Consider the following 24,125-nt stretch of genomic DNA (forward strand, 5'->3'; position numbering starts at 1 on the left):
TACACCTGACAATATGGACAGCCCGACAGGGCCTGGGAAATATAAAAGTGCGTGAGGCTGGGACGAGGCAAGAAACAAAAATATTAAAACTTCTTCAAGCTTTGGCTCGAATTGCCTAACCAGCCACTTGCTGTAGTTCTTAGCCGTCAACGTGGGGGTCTCCCTGTAGAGGCAACGTAACACGGAATTCTACAACCTACAATTGAGTAATCCTCCTCCTCGTCTGTTTCGAGAGCCCCCTACAAATTTTTCATAAAGACTCCCAGAACTGTTCTTGTGGCTCTTGGGGGTGCAAAGGCTTGGCTGAGTTGGCTGCGAACTCGGACACGGCTGGCCAGCATTGTGCGAATACAGCCCTACTGGGCTCATTGTGTTAGATAGGGAGCAGATTGGTAGAGGTGATTTAAAAAATTAAGATTTTGTGACATGATTGAAGCTCTTTTGGGAGATGAGACGTTTTGGCTCGTTTGGATGGTCAGTGGAGGAAATGTTGGTGTCTGGTACCGATGCAATACATTCTCGATTAGCCGGGCAGCGTATAGTGAAAGATAGTCAGGAGCACGGGTGGACCAACTTTGCGTCATGGAGCAGTATTTGCAGTCACCGAGATGGTCCAATTGAGTGGAATCGATAAGACCTGGAGCTGCTGAACTTTCAATGACTTCAAGTTATTGCCTTATGGGTCCACAGCTTTGGTACGCGGTAATACAGGTCTGGGGCACACATGGTATCACAAAGTTATGAAAGTCGTTTCAGAAGCAAAGTTTTGGAGAATCCACGAAAGTGCTGTCATTGGAATAAGTGCCCTATGAGTGAAAGCCGATCTTTAAAATCCATCTAAAATCACACTGTCCCTAATAAGGGACTGCCCTCATAACCTGCCTCGCTAAAGCACCTGCCATGGCTGCAAACCACCAAACACCCCCAAAACAATACTGAATTCTTAACCAGCATTCTGTTTCAACACTGAAATACCCCAAAATCGTAGTCGTTTCAACGTACCCCAAACATCCATGTTTCCCCTTTTTCATTACCCCAGATGTACTGTTTATCTCCTGGGACGCCTGGGCGCGCTGCACATCAACCGATATCAAATCCATCAAACTAGCTCACAACACCAAGAGGCAATGGCGTCTCGGCATATTTCCTACGATACACATCTGCTATCTTTCACCAATGACAGTGATAACCAGCTGGTAAACGACGACTTTGTCTCGTTCCCCACGCTACCGGATCCAGAGCAGACCGCAAACCGTTCCTTCTCGAAGATTATCACCAAAACACTCCGGAAGGTCACCAACAACGCATCCAATTTGGTCCATACATATGCCTCGCCGCGTCATCATACGGAGGCCCCTGATTTACCCGCGGACCCGTCGGACTCCAGCATATATCACGAGCATTCGGCTCCGGAGAGCCCGACAAAGAGAACTCCGGCTGAGCCCAGACTGAAGCTCCAGAGCTCCGCTGCGTCGTTTCTTTCTGATAACGATGATCGTGTTCTGAAGACTTCAAGAGCGTTGCTGGACCTGGGCCTTCTGGACTCGCCATCTTCTCCGCAGAATACACCACGAGTGGACCCGACTAGCCGAAACACCACCAATGGTTCGTGGAAAACACACTCAGCATCGAAGTCAAACCTCCTTACTCCTGCATCACCAGCCTCTATCAAGAGAGCTGAAAGCATTCATGGCTACTCTCCTGGTCGAGATCAGGCTCCATCCTTGTTCAGAATGAACTCAGACCTACATCCTCGAGTCATGTCAGACAACAAGTCACTCCGCATCTCCACAATGGGCCTTACAAAGCAAAACTTACCAGTCGTGTCTCAAAGCGACGTAAATGTGCAAAATACAGAGGGTGAGCCTGTTACATCGAGGCCCGTGCTGATCCGTCTGGGCATCAAACCCCAGGTAACTCCTAAGAATGGGTCCCCATCTTTCAAAAGTGATACCAAAGCGCTCCAAAACAGAATATCCTCCATTTTCAACAACCTCCCTAACGACATTGAGCTCTCGGATGATTCCGCATCTGACATCGAGACCATCAATAACGACAGCATATCGGCCTCGCCAATGGCCCAAAGATCATCGCCTAGGCAGCCTGTTTTAATCAGCAACTCCGAACCATCACCCGCAAAACAGGATCGTCAAGCCTTACAGATCAAAACCCCACAATCACCACCCTCATCTGCATCTACCCAAATCAATAAGACCCCATCAATGACTCGAAAAATATCCGCCAATTTATCATCGTCCATTTTGGATAGCGCCAAGAGCATTATAAACAATAATATCACCGGGAAAGGCTCTTCTTCAAGTTCTATCATCGGTTCCATGAGTGACATGAGAAAACGGAGGAAGAAGAAACGGATGGCCCGTAAACTTTCTGATAATCCATTGAAGAATGGCGGAATTCCAAAGAAATACTGGATGAACGACTCATTTGTGTCTGACTGTTTAAACTGTTTCAAGGCTTTCTCCGCATTCAGAAGGAAACATCATTGCCGCTTCTGTGGCCAGATTTTCTGTTCGAGCTGTACATTATTTATATCCTACAGTCAGTATAAGCATGAGAAGAAGAAAAACTCGCTGTCAAAGGAACCCAAAGTTTTCAATGATAAGCTTCGAGTCTGCAAACCATGTTACAGCGATGTGATTGTTTATCTTAGTGACGACTCACTGAGCTCTTCGGAAGAGGATATGAGTGACACCATCTTCAATGAAGACTCTGATCACCAATTTCCTAGCCTCAAGGTACCAGAGCACCCCCTTGTGCGATATAGATCCAGGTCGGTTACCTCCAGGCGGGACAGCGTTGCGACAGAGTCTTTGGCGCTGACAACTCAGCTAGGACCTAAAGCCGAGAATCTTTCACTGAGTGGAACACCTACTGTGAATTCTACAAAAGAACCTAGCCAAAGAAGTGCTGATGTGACTTCATACAAGCATGCACCCCAGATGGCAATCCCTACTACTAGAACAGGCGAGGCAATAGAGATACCTGTCTCTCGGAGCCCCTTCACAACTGGTGCTTTGCCTGTCAAGAAGAACTTGGCCGCGTTGGCCATGCGAAATGCAGCTAATAACTCGGGATCAGTCGCTTCTCTCGAGCCCGAGGAGGAGGCATTGACTGCTTGGTTTTCTCCATATCATGATGTTCAAGATACAGCGACGGAAGTGGTTCGCCCCAACAGTCTTGAAAATCTTGGTAAGCTATACAATTCATTTTTGCATCGAAACCCTTATAGGCTTACCCGATCCACGTCTGAAAGAGTTGCCAGGCCTAACGCGCTACTCAAAAGAAGAGCTGGATTTGAATCAGAGAGAGACGATGACAATGAAAGCGAGAACGAGGATGAAAAGGTGATGTCGCTCTACACTTCCCTCAACAATGAGATGCATGCAAAGGATCCACGGCTCTCACTGTCTCCTAGAGCAAAGTCGATAAGTCAGTCCATGTCACTGGTTCCTACTCTTCACGAATTCCCTGCCATGGGCGTTAGTGACAAGTATATCCCGACTCACATCAGCTTTGGAAACCAGACCATCGATGAGTCAGGTCTGAACTTTGGCATAAACGCTAACAAGAACCGCTCGGATCATCGTTCATCTGAAAGAGCAAAGGCATCGCTTAATCGTATGCGACAAAAGAGAATGAACAAGTTGAGGAACAAGCACGAATTCGCAAAAAACACACTCAAGCTCCCGCAACTAGAGACAAGTGCAGAAAGTGGGCGTCCTTCTCTTTCCAGTCCTCAGACAACTCCAACTTCTCCAACCCCCCTTGGCCCTAGCTTGTTATCTGAACCAAGGAACTCAAGTCTGAGCGGAATTCAGTTTGCAAGGCCTGAAGGCTCCTTTGATTTCACGACAGGCTCACCACTCGCTCATAAAGGATGGGAAGAGAAAACGACGGCGAGTGAGCCATTACAAATTGAAGGTATGGACTATGACGTGGATGAGATGCACGTCAATGACAATGAGCTCATTGGATATTTTGGCGGCCTCTTACCATCGATCGATAGGGTATACGATAGTTTCATGCAGAAACTTTTACAACAATCGTTGGCTGATTGTGACATTGCCGATCCAAATGATCAGAAACGATGGGGCAAAGCACTCTTTCAAGCCCTTAAGATGGTGTATCAACTCAAAATCAGTGACACACTCGACATTAAGCAATACGTGAAGTTTAAGAAGATCTCTGGAGGAACTATTGAGGATACCCACGTTGTTGATGGGTTATTCATTACCAAGAATATTGACTCGAAACGTATGCAACTGAGGATTGAAAATCCGAAAATTGCGTTGCTTATGTTTCCATTGGAATACCTCAAGCATAAGGAACAGTTCATCAGTTTGAGAATCGTCAATTCCCAACAAACTGTCTATATTGGTAATCTCGTTTCACGCTTGATTTCACTTGAACCAGATATTATTGTTGTGGGTGATAGCGTCTGCGGGTTGGCGTTGAAGCTTTTAGAGGAAGCGAATGTTACAGTGCTTTCCAACGTGAAGCCCCAAGTAATCGAGCGTGTCTCCAGATATACAAAAGGCGATATCTTCTCTACCGTCAACGACCTTTTTTTCAAGAAAGGCTCTCTTGGGTCATGTGGTTTATTCGAAATCAAAAAGTTTGTGCAAGAGGATACTGTCAAAACTTACTCATTCTTTACTGGCTGCGATACGCAATATGGATTCACCATATGTTTACGTGGTAGCGATAGCGAGTCCTTGAGCGGTGCTAAGTATACAACGGAGACACTTACACCGGCCCTTTGGAATGCCAAATTTGAAAAGAGCTTTTTCCTCACACTCGCATTGGCCTTCCTGGAAATCAAAACGCGGCCAGGAAAAGAGACCTTGACTCTCTTGGAGCAGAGTCTAACTGATGCGAGAAATCTTGGGAGCGAGTCGGTCAACGCTTGCATCAGTTCCATCGAGCACTACGGAATTACCAACTACATCCGACTTTTCACAGAGAGATATTTGAGTGTGTCACCATCTGTGAACTTTAGTCTTCCAGGTGTTTTACTCAATGTGGTGAATGCCTTCGTGAGGTACATTGATTTCGCTTGTTTTAACCACAAGATCCAACTGACCGATGATCCAGAGTCCTTTGAGGTGGACTGGCTCACAAAGGCTAGGATCGATATTGATCCAAAGCGGTTCAATGGCTTTGAAGATATCATTGACGTTCTACGCTATGTCTGCAAGGATCGCACCATGAGTCTCTTGGAGGACTTCAATAGCAGGATGAGAAACTGGTCGAACAGTATCAAGTACAACTCATACCAGCTATACCCCATCTTCCACAGAAGCATCCACGTCCTTTATTCAACGGTGTCAATCAAACATGCTACACCATGCACAGGACCGGTTGTTGTTGTTATTGATTACCACACAGATAACGACAAATGTCTAGGTGTATTCCTTGACCAAGCCCTTCTGGAATCTGCAAAGGTTTGCGACGATTGCAACGAGCTTCTTCTCGATCATTACAAGACGTATGTCCATGACAACGCTAAGGTGGATTTAATTATCGAAAGGTTAGATAACTCCTCTCATGCTCAGAATTTCAAGGGCAAGGATGAGCGCATCATGTGGAGTCATTGTCCCGAGTGTAACTATTCGACACCAATTTCTTACATGAACGATGAAGTCTACTACCTTTCACTCGGAAAGTTTTTCGAACTCTCATTCTGGTCTGATGGAGTCACCCATGAAGGTCCATGCTCGCATGATTACTTCAAGAAACATGTCAAATATTTTGGCTACAATGACGTTGTGATTCGGATGGAGTATTCAAAAATCGAGACCTACGAGGTTGTGGTTCCAAGGAAACGATTAGAATCGACTCTCGAAACGGACATCAGACTCAAAATAGAATCTTTCGAGCGTATTAGCAAGAAGATGAACGACTTCTTCCAGAGTATCTCTGACAGACTCAACAGGGTCAAAATTGATACCGTCGACAAAGCTGAAGCTGGATATAAGAGAGTTGAAGAGCTCAAGAGCCGGGTTGCCGAACAGCTTGAGATGCTTTCGTCGCGTTTGCTTCACTTTTACGAGGAGACTTTACCAACAAACTATGTTCTGATGAATGCAATCCAGCGTGATTTGCAGGATATAGTTGTTGCATGGGATTCTGAGTTCAATCAATTTGAATCAGACTTCTTGCCAACTGAAAATGAGATAAACAAAATTACGCAATCCCATCTTCGAAACTTTTTGATCGATAAATTAGACCATGATGGGTCTGAAAAGCAGAAGTCTGACAAAGCAAGAACCGATGAACAGAATAGGAATAGGAGTGGTGCAAACAGCTCTGATAGTAACCTGAGAGCGTCACCAGAATCAATCAAGGGCTCAAGTCAAATTCAACCGAAGAGACCCGTTCCAAATTTGAACAAGTTCAGGGTTCCCTCCGCGGTTATCGAGGACAAGATCTCACAAATTCAACAATCATTTGAGAATGACAACAAGCTTTCGCTCAAGTCTCCAGAAAAGTCTTGTGCTAATTCTATCAACGGTGATTCGCCTGATACCACTACTGTCCAAAATCCCAAGAAGGTGCAAGATTTGACTAATTACTTCAATCAGATGACTCTCGAGTTTCAGAGACAAAGAGAGGAGGCATTGGAGAAGAAGTCTTACAAATACAAAACCTTACCTATTGTCAACTCCCTGCCTATAGTTGAAATCTATGGTAATATTGAGGATGTGGTGGATGTGAATCAAGACTCCAAGCGAAACCGAATGATCCGCAACGACTCAGGCTCAACTGTGCCTAAGCTGCCCGATGAGAGCTTCCGAGCCAATCCCATGCAAGAACAAGCTATCAGCCAGGTGTTAGCGGATGCTGGCTCTCAAGATAAGAAGGTTGTGGACAGAAGAGAAGAGCAGAAACTTTTGGTGGAGCAGAATAAGAAGTTAATGGAAGAGATGAACAAATCAGCTAAGGAGTCAGGAGCCAAACAGAAGCTTGAGATACCACAGCCGGAGCGAAATTCTTTGCTTAAGTCCCTTATGAACTATTGGGCTGATCGATCTGCCACATTGTGGGACCCCCTTGACTATCCCTTCGATGTCACAGAACACACATTTGCAGATTCTGATGTTATTGTGAGAGAGGATGAGCCAAGCTCGCTCGTTGCTTTCTGCCTCTCATCTAGTGTCTACAAACAGAAAATCCAGGACATGGCACTGTCTTCAGATGATGGTGAACTGGAAGCCACACAGAATGATGCCTATCAGAAGAAAGCAGAACAGTTTACCAAAATTGAGAAGAAGTTCAAGAAGAACTTTGGCACTTCCAACAGGCAGATGAGTGAATTGGAGAAGATCATGGTCAAGACTAAGACCAACCATTTGAAGTATCAATTCGCTGATGGTTCGACCATGCTTTCTTGCAAAATTTTCCATAGCGAGCAGTTTGAAGCCTTCAGAAAAGCATGCGGATTGGACAAGTCGTTCATTCAGAGTTTGTCTCGGTGTATCAAATGGAACTCGAAGGGAGGAAAGAGTGGATCCAACTTTTTGAAGACATTGGACAACAGGTACATTGTCAAGGAACTTCTGAAGTCCGAGTTGGAGTCTTTCGTCTCAATTGCTCCCTTTTACTTCAAGTACATTTCCCAGTCCACCTTTAACACGTTGACCACAGCGATTGCCAAGATTTTCGGGTTCTATCAGATCGAAATCAAGAATTCTGTCTCCGGCAAAACGTTCAAAATGGACTTTTTAATCATGGAGAATCTCTTCTACAATTGCAAGTGTTCCCGAATCTTTGATCTTAAGGGCTCCATGAGGAACAGACATGTGCAGCAGACAGGTAAAGAGAACGAAGTTTTACTTGACGAGAATATGATCGAGTACATTTACGAAAGTCCTGTGTTTGTCAAGGAGCAACTGAAGAAGTTGTTGCGTGGATCCTTGTTCAACGACACCTCCTTCCTCTCAGCTATGGACGTGATGGACTACTCGTTAGTTGTTGGAATTGACGACAATACCCAGAAGCTCTACGTTGGTATTATCGATTGGCTTCGAACATTTACGTGGGACAAGAAAGTGGAGAACTGGGTCAAGGGCAGCACACTTGTGGGTAAGAAGGGCAAGGACCCTACGATTGTTACGCCGAAACAGTACCGTATCCGTTTCCGAGAGGCTATGGACCGCTACATTCTCGAGGTTCCAGACATCTGGTACGAGGGCAAGTCCAATTGAGCAAGAGCAAGCTTCGGCACTGGCACCTAACTTGGCGTCCTTGGATAGGAGATCAGAAATAGCACCAGACCACAGTGTGGTGCAGGATCCAGCAGCCGCTCGCGAGGATATGATAAGACAAGCAGGAGCGAGCTCCTGTCCATGTTTACGTGAGACACCCCAATTTTTTCGACGTCGCATTTTTTTTTTAGAAATAGCTTTAAGCCCTGACCCCTTGATCTGTTTTCCCCGAGAGATGGAATTAACAGTCGTGGGCCGAATTAAGGTTGGATACAAACCCGGCGGAGCGTCCTTCTGCAAAACGTGTTAAAGGGCATTTTTGTGAATCCTGCCGCGCGGCCCTGTTTGCCCAACTCCTCTACGTTTGGCTGGGGAGTGCAGGCGCAAGGCCTGTCAAGACTCAGGCGTTAGCCGTGGCGGTTGCCGCGCCAGTCTGACCCCCCTATGTTTGAGGACTTTTTATCCTCGAGGGCGCGGCTTCGATCTGCAAAAATAAAATCATCTTCCGCCTTTCTTCTTTTTACCATCGTTGAGGTTCGCCAGTCAAACACAATTTTGTTTGCAATTCAATAAATCTCAGTTCCTCAGGCAGGCCTCTTTCCCAAAATGGTGGTGTTTTCCATAGCCGCTGCCCTAACACTCCTCATAACCTTGGTGTTCCTTATCTTGGGCAACATCAGTGCTCCTCTAACCACGGCCATGAAGCTTGCCGTTCATGAGGATTACACCTACGGCATCTATGGTCTTTGTTATGAAGGCGTGTGCCCCAGGGGCTCTTATCCCATCAAGTTTGGCGACATTGACAGTGCCGCTGGCTGGTTATTCGAGAATGGCACCAGAAATTCTTTGTCCAAGGCATTCATCGTGGCACCTATTGCTGCTGGATTGGTTTTCTTTGCCTTGATCTTTACGTTTGTCCTGATTTTCGTCGACACTACTGTGGTTGTGATTTTGGCTCTCGTGCTTGCAGTTCTTGGTTTCCTCGCCCTGGCTGTGATTGCAATTATCGTGATCCTTGTGTTCCATCCATTCGTCGCCTGGACAGGCTGGCTCTTGGTTGCTGCCGCCGCTTTGGCGCTTTTGGTTATCCCAATGTTGATCCTTTCGATTCGCGTGCATCCTCAACGTGAGGACGAGGAGGACGACGAAAACGAATCCAAGAGCAACTTTGTCGCCTACAACAAGATTGACAGCAACGGAAATCTGGGCTTTGCTGGTCCGGCTATCGGCGGTGTGCGTCCACAGCCCGCTTACACGTTCAACAATCTTCAAAGAGATACTACCAACGATGATGAGAGCTCTTTCATGAAAGATTCGTCCTACAGAGGTACCACTCGTGGATACACTGCCAAAGATGATTCGCTGACGAGTTTGTACGACTCACAGCCTCGGACTGCGAACGACGTGACTAAGCCTGGTCTCACCAACTTCGCCAATGGCAGCGGCAGCTATTATGAGGATGCCAGTGTAAACATCAACAATGGTCCTAGCACGCCCGTGTCGGCGAAGCAAAAAATGGCACCTACATTTGTGCCTAATGTGGCTGTGAAGTCGGACGAGAACGGTAGAACCAATGAAGCTGGCTTGCCCTACCCAGCCTCGGAGCGTGGATCTGTAGCGCTCAACCTGCAGAAGTACGGTGTCTTTGATCACCACCCTAACGTTGAGGGCCACCAACCTTTCACTGAGTTGGGCGACGAGCTGCCCGAGCATCAGGATTTGGACAACGACGATGGCTCTGACTTCACCAGCATCTCGCAGAGACAACCCAACGTGGGCTACAACCAGGCGGGAACAGGTGTGGTCGCGCCCATTAACGCTTCCGCAGCACCAGGTGCCGGCTATCGCCCTGCTGCACAGCAGGCTAACCATCCTCAACAACCGCAGCCTCAGCAGCAGTATCCAAACGTCTCTCAGTACCAACCACACTATCAGCAAAATTACCAGCAGGGTTACCAACCGCCATCCCAGCAACTGTCATACTACGGTTCCGACGCTCATCAGAGTCGAGGCGCTGCTTATCAGGGCCATTACAGCTCTGGCGGGGGCGGCTATGCACAGGCCAGACCGTCTAAGCCGTCCGTATCCGACAACGTCTTGACCAACAATCCAGACTTCGCCGTCGGAGGCATGGCCAAGCGTAAGCAATACGGCAATCCAGCTTACAACAGATTTGGTGGACAGCCTGCGCAGCGCCCTGGCAACAGACCACCTAGAGACGGACCTTACGGCATGATCTAGGTACCCTTTTTTGGGATGCATGGACAGTGGCTACATTCAAACTTGAAGCTTTGTTCTATTAGTTTGGCTTTGCATTCGCTGTGCTGGGCGCGGTGGTGAACCCGGGCGCCTTCACCGGGAGGCGCCTGGCATTGTACTAGTATTTCCTTATAGATAAACGGATTTCGAATGAACGTTATTTGATTCAATCTCTTAAATGACCTTCTGGCTTTCTATCTGGCAGTGGTCTCTCCGGTGGATCGTCGGATCCTGAATCGCTCCCTCCTGGCTTTTCGACAACCTTTGTCAGTCCGTGTGGTTTCACCACAATCACTATGAACAAGACCAAAACAATCAAACTCAAAAGGAAAATGATTTTGCATTTGGTGGTCCTCTTTTGGTAAACCTGTGCCTTAAGCAACTCTTTATCGGACGATTTGAGATCTTCGGCAGTCTTCGATATGTTGTAGTCAATACGGTCCAACATACTTCCTTGATCTACTATGAGCGTTTCCATTTCTTTGAAGATGGTGGAAATTTCAAGAATTCCCATGGCCAACTTGGAGATCTCTCGCTCACGCTGTGCCAATATTTGGGAATTGGGGTTGTTTTGAATTTGAGTTTGTGCTTGCTGAAGTACCATCTTGGAGTAGTCTTCGATATGCTTGGAGTCTTCCTCGTCAAGGGCAACCGTGGAGGAGTTTCCTGACGATAGGAGCCTGTCGGTCTCAGCATCGTCGTCGTCCTTCAAGAACTTGATGTAGTTGTTCTGCAAGTTTCTGTAAATGAGTGAGCTGTCTTGGATCTTCAAGGCGTATGTCTTTTTGTAGTTTTCAATAATGGAAAGCTCGTCCTGAGTGTAATCAAGCTTAAGGCGCTGAAAGTTCTTTTGTAGAAACTCAAATTTCTTTATAAGCACGTAACAGTTCTCAAATAACTTGGTGGTGTCGTAATTGAGATCCTCGATTCTTGTCTCCAAGCGCTGTTTCTCGTTGTCTCTGGTTATTAGGAGCTTCTTGTAGAGAGAGCTCAATTCGTTAGTCTTAGTCTTAATTGTAGCCAAATTCTCGTCCAATCCATTGGAGATATCAAAGATCGAAGGTGCTATCGGCTTCATCTCGATCTCTTCCGGTGCTGAATCCTTGTATTGTGGTTTCCTCAGTTGATTAGATGACACCCTTCTGGATCCCATAAGGCCCTCCTCTTCTTCTGCTAGGGCCACAAAACGAGAATCTGCATTTTGCTGCCGCCTGGGGATTGTCCTTCTGTACGATAAGTACAAATTGGTTCTGTCTCTGAACATGGCTTTTGATGATGGTGTTCAAAGCGATAACATTGTTGCGGAGTGCACGCTGGCGAGCACTACGAGGCACTGGTTGGGTGCAAAGTGGACCGGCTTTTGGAAAAAAAGAGGATTGTGCATTTTTAAATTTTGTTCTTCGATCTTGCTCTGTACTTTGGAATGAGCTAGTTACTGCTATTATGATTCATGTCTGTTGATTTATCAGACCTCCATCCGAGTGCTGTGCATCGTGTTAACACCTACTCCGATCTAAACCACCCAGTATCAAATCTCTATCAGTGTATATTGTTTTCTATGGTGTACTTTTTCGTCTAAATCTAGTTGTAATAAATAGGGCTACATTGGCGTCATGGAGAAAGTAGCAGTGCCTCTGGACCGTCTCAGCGATTGACGTGATACACCCTCATTCAGCAAATTCGTCAAACTTGTGCTGGACACATTTCTGGAGGAGGAAGGAGACAGCTTGTTGGAAGAATTGCGTGATGAGCCCTTTAGGTTGAAGGAGCTGCCTGCTCGACTTAGAATTCCCTTGTTTCTCGAGCTGGGTGCCAGTCCCACAGGTGTGGTGGACCTAGAGGTATTTTCCTCAAATCGCCTGTTCACTTCATCAAAGTTGATGTTGGACCCTGGTTGTGGGGGTTGGTAAGCGGGTGACAACGTATCTTGAACATCTCCACGAATAGCCTCGTTGTAACTTGGTACTCTGCCCATGTCTTCCGAACCGAGGTTACTGTCCGAATTAACACGGGAAAGATGAACAGGAGGCGTCATGAGGCCTGGTGTTTGCACGTGGTTGTTGTGAAGTCCGCCAGGTGTACTCAAATGGGAGTTGGTGCCACTATAGCTGCCGTATCCATGAGAAAGTTGGTGATGTAGGGCAGGTCTTCTGTTGAAATAATCACCACCTTCCTGATCACCATCCATCGTGAACACAGCTCTCTCACGAGATGCTGGTGACAGCATGGTGTTACCATCAAGGCTCTCCTGTAACTGTCTCTGGACACTAAGTTGTCTCAAGTTTTCTGTCAATTGGGCTGTATCAATGCTGCTCATGCTGAACTGCAGCACGTCGCTAGGACGAGATCTGGGCGTCGATGCTCCAGATGCCATGGGAGAGTCCATGGGGGACACGTCTGACCACAACTTGTCATAGACATGCTGCTCATACATGGGTGGCGCCACAAGTCCGGTGAACGACGAGTAGGAGTGAGGGTTCGAACGGAGCGTGTCCTCAGACTGATCCTCACTGGCTTGACGTACATCCACCTCGTATTGTTGTAGATTGGTCAAGGAAGTGTTGTGTGGGTCACTGGAGAAGAGCACCTCTTCATCGTTTTCAGTGTACTCTTGTGGATCTTGAGCATCACTGTTCTCCTCAGTTCTGGCTCTCACAGTAACGAAGGGCGAGATAAAAATCTGCACAGGCAAAGAAGCTCTCAATTCTGACGTATGTCCGTCAGGGTTGCACAACCCAATATTGAATTTAAGTTTGTGTCTAACCTTAAGATGCGTCTGGATGTCACAGTCCTGAGTACACTTTGACAAACTGGGAGGGATGCGGAGGAAGGTGTCTATCTCCCATTTGTCCAACTGGAAATTTTCGTCGGCTTGCTGCATGGGTATGATCTTTTCGCAGACGATTCTTTCGTCAGTATGTGGTGGGGGAAGGTACCCGACGTAGGAATAGAGCTCAACTAACGAGATTCGGATCTCACCAAGCCGCAAGCCTTTGAGAAGGGGTACCAACATAAGGGAGATTGGAGTGCCTGAGCCAACTGCAATGGCTTTACTAGGAACATTCAAAGAGTACTCAACTTTTTTGGGCCATGTATTGTCCACAGCAACAGTCTCTGAGAGCTCTACAGAGTCTGTAGTCATCGTTCTGACGACTCTGACATGCTTTTTGGCCACCATGGGATGGTGGAACTTGCCTCTGTCGATCGTCGATTCAAGCTTGTAGACAAGGCTTGCACCTGGGAGACCCTCGATCGACTCGGGCATATCACCGGGCAAAATAGCGCTGAATGGAAACTCGTAGTTGCCCTGAACAAGCACATGGTTGCCTCTTGGGGTCAAATTCGAAGTGGAAGAGCTTGAAGAATTTCCGTTGTGACCAGACAGACTATGTGATAATGATGAAGAGGACATCGAACGGAAAGTCATGCCCAAACTCTTCAATGACGTGGATGAAGCTTTCGACTTGATGGGGCTTCTGGCGAGCCCGTTTGGCGGACTGTTTGGAGACTGGCCAGAGAAACCTTGGGAGCCGTTGCCGTTTGAGTTTTCGTACATGTTGTTCAAGTACTTTGTGATTTCAGCAGGGTCCCAGACGTACTCGTAGACCTTCTTCTCGAACCTGGTGGGCTTAGGGACGGTGCCTCGGGTGTCAGTGTACTTCAAGCGAAGGGTACCATACAATCGGAGGGTGATTTTCTTCAAGGAGATGGGTTCATTCACAGAAAGCACGATTTTGCCGCTGATGAAGGTGGAAGCAGCATTGTGCTCCGAACCCTTGAGTAGGAGGACATCATGCTGGCAGTTTTTCAACCTGATATCGAACAAGGCAGTCAGCCTGGACGACTTCTGCTTCGGCATGATGCAAGATGGGTGTTACAGCACGAGGGGGGGGGTCCACAGTAGGTTGGTGGAACAATAAGTTAGTGAAGTATATCAAAGAATTGTGCCACCCTTTTTTCTCTATACACCTTACAGCGATAAACGCATTATTTCTTTTTGGCGCGGTAGCGCAGATGAGCGCAATAAAAGCAACATGCTGTCAAACGACAGGTTTTCCCGAGCTGACCCACGGAGGCCCCGTGACTCATTTCTATATTCAGCAAAAAGCTCCCAAAACCAACGTACACCGTCATATAAATGTCGGACCCCTCCGAGCCGTCCGCAGGCGATAATCTCGGGCTTTGAGATCCGCGATGTGGTATTGACATGACCATCACGTGCGGCGACGTTGTGTTTGGTGCTCTGGCTGGGTTTCGCTCTAGGGCCTATTTTCCCGAGCCCGGGTGCATACACCGCGTTCGCTTACGTCTGGTAGCATAACCAGATTGATCTAGCGCAAGCAGGGCTGGACATGAACAAGAAAAAAATATAATCTGTAAAAAGCAAAAGTCGTGTGCGTCTTGGCCCCGAAAACGCCAAACCTGCGACAAGAAATAGTCAGGGCTTCGACAAGGCCAGGGGTTCTTTTTCTCTTGCGCATTGGGGCTGTGATTGAGGCGGCTGTAGGAGAGCCGATAAAGATTTTTTTTGCCTTTTTTTTTTTTTTTTTTTTGCAGGCAACCATCTTACGATAGTCAGTGGGTGAGAGGGATCTGCTGAGCAGCCGTGCTGGCGCTACGACTCGCCTACGCAAGTTCAGCCCCTGGTTTCGGACAAATCCAACATTCCCGTCCCACGTCGCTCGTAACGACGTACATGGTTGTTCGCTGCCAAAAACGGACTCCAAACGGCGCACTCTGCGTAAGTAGTTGTTAAGCCAGCCATTCGCACCAGGATTTCGCAGCCATTCCAGCGCCCGTAGCCACCATCACCGACGATGCCTCGTTGAAGAAAAATCAACGTTCGATCAGAAAAGCAAAAAAATAGGAAAAATCAAAATTAACTCTCGTAATCATGTGCAATTGTCGCCCCATTGTGGGTCTCCCCCCTGCTAAGATTCTCGTCAAGCAGACCCTGCTGGAAGGTGGCTGGCTCGCACTCTCCAACTGGCAAGATAGCTCAATTCGTCAGGCACCCCTGCCAAAGGATGTTCGTACGCAGCAGACGCCGCTTGACATTTCAAGAGCCACCAGCTTTTTCTTTCCCTTTTCGCTTTGTCGCCCCTGACGTCTTCCCCCTGGGCCTGTCAGTATAAAACCTCCTCGCCGTGCCGCTTTTCTCATCGTCTGCTGGGTCCGCACACTTCCCACACCATAGACGTTTAGACCCTCCCTTCCGGTCCTCAGCCGCCCCGGCTCCCCAGTCCCACTTCCTACTCGGTCCAACTCACGACATTCCTTTACCATGGCCCAGGCCTCCCCGAGTAGAACCCCAGTGCTGCCAGACAGATGCCTCAAGAGAGCCCGTCTGCTGCGATCTCCTCCTACAACGCCTACCCCGGTGTTTCGCCTGCTTTCGCTGGGCAACGTGGCCAGAAGACGGAACCGCTACCGCTTGGCGTCCCCCGGTCCAGAAAGTGACCCGGTGCTGCAACTCAGTGACCTGGAGTTCCAGTTCAGCACGCCCTTTTGCCTGGATGCCTCCGACTCAGAGTCGCTTCCGGAGCTTGTCGAAGACCTGTCGACGCCCAGCACGCTCCAGAGCCCGGCCACGCCGTTCCGCCCGAAAGTGTCGTACTTTGACAATTTCGAGCTGCCATTAAAACGGCTTTCTCTGGCCCCGGCATTGACTCCACGGTTCGTTGAACCACCTGTTTCGCAGCCATTCCTGCCGCCAGCACAACCAGCATTTTCACCGCTGCACCTCCCGCAGCCCGTTTCGCAGCCATCTATATTCGACATCCCCGAGTTGGTCCACAAAATCATCGTTTACGCCGATGCCCAAAACACCGTGGTGCCGAGGGAAAAGACCCCCGTGTGCCGCAAACCTCTCTCATATCGCCACGCCTTGCTAGTGCACGGCAACGAAAAAGCAGCCCACCTCGCCATGCAAGGTGCATACCTAGACGAGCCAACGCCAGAAAACACCCTGAACGTGCTCCACACATGCCTCCTCGTTAATAAGCTCTTCCACAGAGTCGCCAAGGAGGTGCTTGGCGAGAAGCTTTTCTTCACTGATGAGCGCACATTCGGCAAATTCATTGATCCATCCAAACCCCAGCACTTCTACGACGGCATGTCCCCGAAAACCTTGGTACTTTCCAAGATGTTCTATCTTCGCCAGGCCCACTTCGCACTGCTTCCTGAAAAAATGGACTTATCCAGGCTCGAGTGGCTCGAGCTCTACATGTGCCCTAAAGTCGCACCCACCGTCTCTTTTTTGCAACCGTCCCTCAAGACATTGATTGTCACGGGGTCCAAGGCGCTAGACGACTTTGCCCTTGTGGAGGTGGCCCAACGCTGCCCCAACCTCCAGGTTTTGGATGTCAGGGCCTGTGAAAACGTCACCGACCACGGCATCTACAGCATAGGCCAGAAGTGCAAGAACCTCACCACCCTCAACCTCGGCCGCAAAAGAAGAGGCCATCTAATTACCGACCACAGTGTCTGTGCTGTGGCCGTCAACAACCCCAACTTGACCACCGTGGGTGTAGCCGGGTGCTACATCACCGACCGTTCAATTTGGCAACTCACTCTCACCTGTGGAAAGCGCTTGCAGAGGCTTTCCTTGAATAACTGTCCCTACGTTAGCGACCAGCTGGTGCCGGTAGTGCTCCACCACAACTTGTTGCAGAACCTCACTGTGCTCGAGATCCGGTTCGTCAATAGAATTACAAACTTTGAGCCAATCATCGCCTACAAGAGACGCCAGGCTGCTCGTGGTCTCAATGTGCTTGTTGAAACCTGCGAGGAGCTCTTTGTGCGCATGAGGGACCAGGCCAAGAACATGGACCGGGTCATTCTGGAGCGAGTGGTGAGAGACATCAGCGAATGGGCTAACGGAAAAGACGACGACATGGCAGCCGCAGACCTTCTAAGAACCAGAAGTGTCGGCTCGCGTATAATAGCATAAGCATAGTATGGCATGAACCATTGTAGATGAGAGTGCCATTGTTTTCCAACCCGTTCATCCGACAGGTCTTGTGAAAGCGGGCAATTACCGAAAGTTCTTCAAATCAGAACGGCTGAATTTAATGACATCTCACATGGAGTGAAGACTCTGCCGCAGTGGCTGCGAAAAGCCCCAGTCCCAACGGTCCCGTATACACCTGTCAAACCTGTCACCCCACATTTTGAAACATTCACATACGCTTTTCCAAAAATCTAAACGATATGTGCCTTAAAACATCCTAAAGATAATCAGCTCCCGCCTTTTCTTTCTTTCTTTTCCAATTGGCTGGCCCGTTCCTTGTTAGCCCACCGAAGCATTTCTGCATAGACGCCGCGGGCATTGTGTTTTTTGTCTCTCTCTTTCAGGCCAGGCGCGCCAGGGCCCATATCCCCTTCAAACAACCTTCTTTCAATCGCTTAGCAACAGCTCAACCCAAGGTTCATCTTCCAGCCTTACGACTCCTTTTTATCAGGTTTAGCCTTCACAACCCCAATAGACTTTTCCATCTCGGGATGTCACTTCGACTATTAGGCAAGGCACCGCCGGAATCCTCTGCTATGCCTATTATGGCAAGCACCGATTCACTCACCACGGATCTTGTGAACACTAGAACGTTGCTGGAATCAACGGACTCGAATACTGCATCAACATACTCGAACCTGCCCGTGTCCCTGCCCCTAGATCACGACAAACACTTGACTCTGCATCCATCCAAGTTGGACCTCATAGACCACACAACGCTTACCTCACTACCGCTTCCTCCGCCTCCAGCCCGTTCCAGACTCAAAAGAGGCCACCTGGCACCCTTGTGTCAGACTACATCTAAAAAGCTCTCGAGAGACCCCAGCGGTTCGCTTGACGAGACCTTACTTGAAGAACCAGACATTGCTGACGTGACAATAACATCTGAGTACGTGGACGAGACTTTTGAAGAATCTGAGGACCTTATTGTCTTGGTCGAAGACTATATGGCTTCTCACGACGTGGGCAGGCAGTTGGATAGGAAGAAATCGCTCCTCTCGTTTAAGAAGCGTCTACACGGTGACCGCGGTTCCGTAAATTCCGACCAGTCCCCCAGCAAAAGACTCGAATTGACCGAAGCAAGAGATCACGAGAATTTGGAAGCTATCTTTGGAAGAATTCCCGGAACCGACCGTCTCAAACACTGCTGTCTATGTGACCGACCCCTTTACGAAATAAGCTCCATCCTCGGCAACAGTGAATCCGTACGCAAAGGAAACTGCAAATCAAGTCAGCTTTGTGACGAGTTTGTCTGCTGGGACTGCGTCGACGTCTACGAACTGTTCTTGAGCGAACTTGGCGAGATGGAAGCACATGACGAGCAGGCCAAAGTTGAATCCACAAAGCGCCTCTTGGACATCTTCACCAGCATCAAAGACAATTATCAACCTCCCCCTACTGACAGTTCAAAGATCTTCTCCACTGGTCTAATAGAACAGCTTCATCACTTGAGTGATGTTGCAACGCTGGAAGAGAAGGAGCCAGACTGGCTCGTAGCGCTCAAACACAAGCTAAGGTGGAGATGGCGTATAAATGGGCTTTTACCAAACCCATTTAGCCAGAGTCTGGTAAAGCTGACCTAATTGTCATATCATTCCCGGTCCCACCCTGGGCCACCCGTACACCACTAGCATATACATAATGACTTACGATTTATACCATCGCCTAACGCATCATGATCTTTTCCTCCGTAAGACTAGGCAGCAAGGCTGGCAAGAAGTTCATGAGTCTTGAAGAATTCCTACTACGTCAAAAAATCTTACACACATACAGAGGACTCATGCGTCTAATATATAAAAGTCATGAAAAAAAGGAACTTGCGAAGTTCGCCAGAGAAGAGTTCCACTTGAACAAGCATGAGACAGATCTAGCTCATAGAAAGTACCTTCTCCTGACTGGAGAGGCTCGCATAAATGAGATGAGCAAGCTTCTTGGACTCAATGCTAATTTTTGAGAGTCTAAAGTCTCAAGGTAGAGAGCTTGAGTGCGTCCTTGATAGACTCAAACTGGTCGCTCACAAACTCCTGGTCAAGTTGCAAGCTCAGTGTTATATCAGTCAGTAACTGAGGTGCCTTGCTCACAATCTTGACCATTTCAATTTGCATCTCCCCAGCAGCTTTAGAGATAGCCTTATCGCGTACCAATATCTGGGTGATCTTGATAAGCTCAAATGTGTCCAATAGTATACGATGACGCTCCACAGAAATCTCAGGGACTTTTTGGATGTAGCTGTTGTTGATCTTCTTCATGTCGAGATTCTTCACAAGGTATTTTGTAAGCAGCTCCTTGTCTTTCACATCGTTCAACTTTGACAACTTGAAAATTGTGATGTAAAGCTTGACAAGATGTTTTTCAAAGTCACTTAGTTGTGAGAGATACGTTGCATTGCTAGTCCACTTGTTGTAGAGCTTGATGAGTTTTTCACATTCAGCTTCATCTTTTTCGGCAATGAGCATCTCCTTGAGGTAGTTCAACTTCACATACTCAGTAGCCTTCTGCTTTTCATAGTTAAAAAGATCGAGCTGGGGAAGATCGACGCCGAGATTGTACTCCGATTTGAAGTCTCTGTTATCCCTCAAGACAAAATCATCGCTGAGAATTATAGCCTTTGCATCCCTCATCTGTCTGTAGAAGTAATTATAGTAGTCATTGCCAACCATGCGGGATGTCTTGAGGATTCGAAGTATCAACAAGTGTCTCAGTAATGAGTCCGTAAGACGCTTGCCGAAGTCATAAGAGTCCTCGGCTTTGGTATATAAGTTGTCCTGGAAACACTTATGAACAAAAGGGCCAACCTCTGAGTCTGCTGTCATGTAGAACCTGTAGATGTTGATGAGCTCGCCTAGGTTTCCCACGGAGGGTAATAAATCGAGCTTATAAGAGAGTGTATCATGTTGAATCATCTTGATCTTAAGGCTCTTGTGCACTTTGAGAGCAGCAGGTGCAGCATTAATAGCGGTGTAAAGATTGAGAAGCCATACCTTGACTTTGTAGTTCTCCGGGTCTTTAGCGCTGTAGTTTTCAAGTGTAATGATATGCTTGACAATGTTGTTAGTGGACAGATCGGCACGCAAAGACTCAATCATCTTCACCAATTGCAAGTCGATCAACTCTGGGTTCTCAAATTTCGAGAACTGCTCAGTCTCAAGATCGATTTTTTTGAAATGAAGCAAGATTTTAGATAAATTCAGAAGGGTAGTGGCTTCATTTGATGTGAGCGAAGATTTGGTAGAGAGATCCTCGTAGTCAGCAGTGATACTTTGTATTGCGCTTTCAGTAAGCTCGAAGGTGAGGAGATCAGATGCACCTGAAGGTTTGGCATGAAACTTCTTGTAGAAAGCATCAATGGCCAGCTCCTTGTCAAGACCGTATGTAGTTGCCAAGTGAACATTGGCAAAATAGGAGTTTCTGCTGTCAAGCTGGATAAGACTGGCAAGTTCATCGTGCGGTTTCTCTAGTTTGTGGGCAGAATTGATCAAGTGCTTCCACGTAGAGTAGTCATTGAAGTTTTGTTTGAACAATAGATCGTAGGCCTCCAGATAGAGCTGCTCCCAGTTAGCTGACTTATTGAGGGAGTCAAGGTACAAAAGAACAAGCTCTAATTCTCTGTGCTTCAAGGGCTGGAGAAGCTTCACGACCTCCTCGTACTTTTCTTGAACATGCAAGATTTTGGCTTGGACGAAAACTTCCTGGTTTGTCTCGTGGGGAGCCAACTTATCGGCCATGCCGGTTGCCAAACCAAGGTAAAGGGCCTTCTCCTTCTCTGTTCCCCGACCACTGAGAAGATAGCATGCAAATGCCGCTCTGTATCCATATTCTCTATTCAGCTCGAAGTTCTTCAGCAACTGCATGGACGCTTTCTGGACACCGGCGGTATCGTAGTTACCCAATGCCTTCTCGAAGTAAGCCTCGATCAATTCTTTCGTGGGGTATTTCTTGACGGCGTTATCATACAATTGGTTCGCCTCTTTCGCCAATCCCAACTTCAAGTATAAGTCATAGAGCACGGATAACGCTTGTCTGTCGCTAGGTGTCTTCAGCGCTAGCTCTTTGCTTTGAGCGATCGACTGTGCAATCTTGCCCTGGGCATAGAGAAGGTAGCAGTTCAACGCCCAGTAGTAGGATTTATTTGGAAAGCGCTTGAGAAGACGCTCCAACTCTAGTTTGGCCAGCGATAAGCGGCCTTCCTGGATCGCTGCTAGCACGTCCGATTCGCCCATGGTGTTGGAAATGAAAAAGAGCGCACTGCATCGTTAAGAGGAAGTAGGTGGTGGGACGAGCCCGAGATATGATCTACGAGAAATTTCAGAAACTGATTTCACTTCGGAAGGAGAAGAGATATTTTATAGATTTTTCTCTTCTACGTTTTTTCCACCCCTGTTATTGTGGGGTTGCGTGGGCTGACGGTGAGGTTTCCAGTGCGCCCTTGATATAGCGAGCCACTTACAAAACCAAGAGAAATCAAAAAAGACAATAGTCGGCAATATCCCAAATTGGTCAAATTGTGGAAGAACGTCATGGGAATTGCAGTCACACGAGGCCATCCTTGCTACATTTATACAAATTACCAAAAAGTGTTCATCTCCGACAGGGACCAATTCCGAGACATGTTCGGGTTCGGCCCGACCCCCATCGACCCTGCCTACACCATCACCACCGGGCCAACCCAACCCCAGATCAGAGGAACCCCTCAAAAGATAAGCCATCGTACGTTGGGCCCAGCCGGCATTCTCCGCCCCGAAACCGCCGAACCCGCTGAAACCCGCCTGCCTGAACCCCTTCTTCAGAAATGGACCGATTTCTCGGTATTCGTTTTCGTAAATATCCAACCTCGTTGTGGCCTTCCGTGGCCGTTGACGTATCTGCTGCCGCGGTGGGGCCGGCACACGATGCCTCTTGATTATGGCCACAACAGAGACACAAGAAATTACCGGCTGTTGGGTGCCGTAGAATTAGCCCACGTTTTCTGCGCGCAGAAGCGAGTCGCTTCTAGGGCTTCTTTGCTCCGATCGTACCGTCATGCATTTTCCCAGCCCACTTTTCGTGCGTTGGGCTAAATAACCGGCTCCAATTGACCATCTCTGAATTCTTTTGCTGTCCTAACGATTTGCAACCCATCTATGATTTTCACAATCAACTAATTCTAGAAGAGGGTGATTTCTGGGCTTGGCTGGGCGGACTGCGAGGGGTACCGTGAACCCGCACAAGACATGGAGCCGTTTTGGGACTCTTGGGAAGCGCCACAGCGAAAGCGGACTACCAACGGAATCCTTATCTGTGGCAGTGCAAAACGAAGTTTTCGACCCTGGGCCTGGCTTTATTTTGCAAATTCTTGATTCCCGCCGTGTGGGCCGTTGCTCTAATGCTCTTAACGTTGCCATTTGCGTTCACATGCTTTGCCTTTGTGATGCGCCCCAGATCTGTGGTTCGTCACCCCGGAAGGCGCTATCTGGCTGCAAATGCTCGTACTGTTTTTCCGTGCTTGCCGTCCTTGGCCCAATTCCAGCTAGTCGACGAACCCAACGTTTTCAGCTTTTCTTAGTACAACAAACAAAGATGCTGTTTTTCACCTAAGCCTGGATCTTAGGCGTTGTCACCTCACATCGTACTTAATTACCGTTGTGCTTCCTTTGCGGTCATGTCATCGAACGCCCCACATTTTAGCCACAACTTAGTCCACCTGGCACGTACTAAACACCTCTTCAACTACAAAATCCCACTACAAACACATTTCATAGCTCTCCCTTACGCCCCATCAGTAAATCATGTAGGTAGATCGCCGGTGACGCTTGGCTTCAGTTTCGCACCTAAGCCAGCCAACCATATTCACACCATCAGACCTTCGTCCAGTTGGTGCAGTCGTCCATACCAGTCATTCTGTTGAACCGTGAGTAGTAGTCGCCAAGCTTGACGGTCGATGACTTCATCCGAGGGTGTGTTAACGCGATAAGCGAAAAATGCAACCAGCGCTATTCGTCGCTGCGATAAGAACAGGCATAGTAGCCAGCGCCTAGATCATCTGTGCAGCACAGCTGTCCCATCCTACCCGTGACCAACCATTGTGGTATAGGGCAATTTCTTTGTCAAAAATGGGGGTCCGTGGGGCCGTGATGGGTGTGGTGGGGTGACTGCATCGGATTACCATTTTGTAAAACCACATCAACAGAGTCGCTGGAGAACCCCGAAAGCCAAGTTGTTCCGGTACCTCGGGGGAGGGGCAGGCCGAGGGGCCCTGGCTAAGAAATCCGAGAAGCTGGTGCCAAGAGTGTGCCATGCAGGCCTGGCGTAGAGTCCCAGATATTGGCACCACCGCGGACGCCTTGGGTGTTGCTGTGCAATTACAGCAGGACTGCACATAGCGTGGGGGACACCCACTATTACACACACTCAGGGCCACACCACAAGAATCTCGTCGTTTTTCCGGTCCGTCCAAGAAAGGCTTGTGTGGTACCAACTACTGCACCTGGACTTGGACCCGGGGTCTTGATCAAAAAAAAAAAAAAAAAAAAAAATAAAATACGGTACTCGCCGCGCAAAACTCTGCTTTATCTGTATAAAAATGACCTGCACTACAACGCCGTGCACGTCTGCAATTCGATCTCAGGTGCGCTGCAGCAACCGCCAGC

The 24,125-nt window shown here is 48.1% G+C and overlaps 7 protein-coding genes across 7 annotated transcripts; 4 read left to right on the top strand and 3 right to left on the bottom strand.

Moving 5' to 3' along the window:
- Nucleotides 1-1,127: 1,127 nt before the first annotated feature.
- On the top strand, nt 1,128-8,228 carry FAB1 (1-phosphatidylinositol-3-phosphate 5-kinase; the record flags this gene model as incomplete). The annotated part of the gene is made up of 2 exons (XM_024859750.1): nt 1,128-2,105; nt 2,214-8,228. 2 exons carry the CDS (start codon nt 1,128-1,130, stop codon nt 8,226-8,228), a joined length of 6,993 nt encoding a protein of 2,330 aa, XP_024712132.1.
- Nucleotides 8,229-8,834: 606 nt separating this feature from the next.
- On the top strand, nt 8,835-10,469 carry SRD1 (Srd1p; the record flags this gene model as incomplete). Its single annotated transcript, XM_024859751.1, has 1 exon — nt 8,835-10,469. The coding sequence occupies one exon, from the start codon at nt 8,835-8,837 to the stop codon at nt 10,467-10,469; it is 1,635 nt and encodes a 544-aa protein (XP_024712133.1).
- Nucleotides 10,470-10,653: 184 nt separating this feature from the next.
- Nucleotides 10,654-11,751, bottom strand: TLG2 (Tlg2p; the record flags this gene model as incomplete). The annotated part of the gene is made up of 1 exon (XM_024859752.1): nt 10,654-11,751. The coding sequence occupies one exon, from the start codon at nt 11,749-11,751 to the stop codon at nt 10,654-10,656; it is 1,098 nt and encodes a 365-aa protein (XP_024712134.1).
- A 336-nt stretch (nt 11,752-12,087) lies between these two features.
- ROD1 (Rod1p) lies at nt 12,088-14,346 on the bottom strand (the record flags this gene model as incomplete). The annotated part of the gene is made up of 1 exon (XM_024859753.1): nt 12,088-14,346. One exon carries the CDS (start codon nt 14,344-14,346, stop codon nt 12,088-12,090), a length of 2,259 nt encoding a protein of 752 aa, XP_024712135.1.
- Nucleotides 14,347-15,771: 1,425 nt separating this feature from the next.
- On the top strand, nt 15,772-17,439 carry AMN1 (Amn1p; the record flags this gene model as incomplete). Its single annotated transcript, XM_024859754.1, has 1 exon — nt 15,772-17,439. The coding sequence occupies one exon, from the start codon at nt 15,772-15,774 to the stop codon at nt 17,437-17,439; it is 1,668 nt and encodes a 555-aa protein (XP_024712136.1).
- Nucleotides 17,440-18,044: 605 nt separating this feature from the next.
- Nucleotides 18,045-19,082, top strand: C7M61_004435 (uncharacterized protein; the record flags this gene model as incomplete). The annotated part of the gene is made up of 1 exon (XM_024859755.1): nt 18,045-19,082. The coding sequence occupies one exon, from the start codon at nt 18,045-18,047 to the stop codon at nt 19,080-19,082; it is 1,038 nt and encodes a 345-aa protein (XP_024712137.1).
- Nucleotides 19,083-19,457: 375 nt separating this feature from the next.
- On the bottom strand, nt 19,458-21,719 carry C7M61_004436 (uncharacterized protein; the record flags this gene model as incomplete). Its single annotated transcript, XM_024859756.1, has 1 exon — nt 19,458-21,719. The coding sequence occupies one exon, from the start codon at nt 21,717-21,719 to the stop codon at nt 19,458-19,460; it is 2,262 nt and encodes a 753-aa protein (XP_024712138.1).
- Nucleotides 21,720-24,125: the final 2,406 nt, after the last annotated feature.

Source organism: Candidozyma pseudohaemuli (assembly GCF_003013735.1).
Source record: "Candidozyma pseudohaemuli strain B12108 chromosome Unknown scaffold00014, whole genome shotgun sequence".
Lineage (NCBI taxonomy): Eukaryota > Fungi > Ascomycota > Pichiomycetes > Serinales > Metschnikowiaceae > Candidozyma > Candidozyma pseudohaemuli.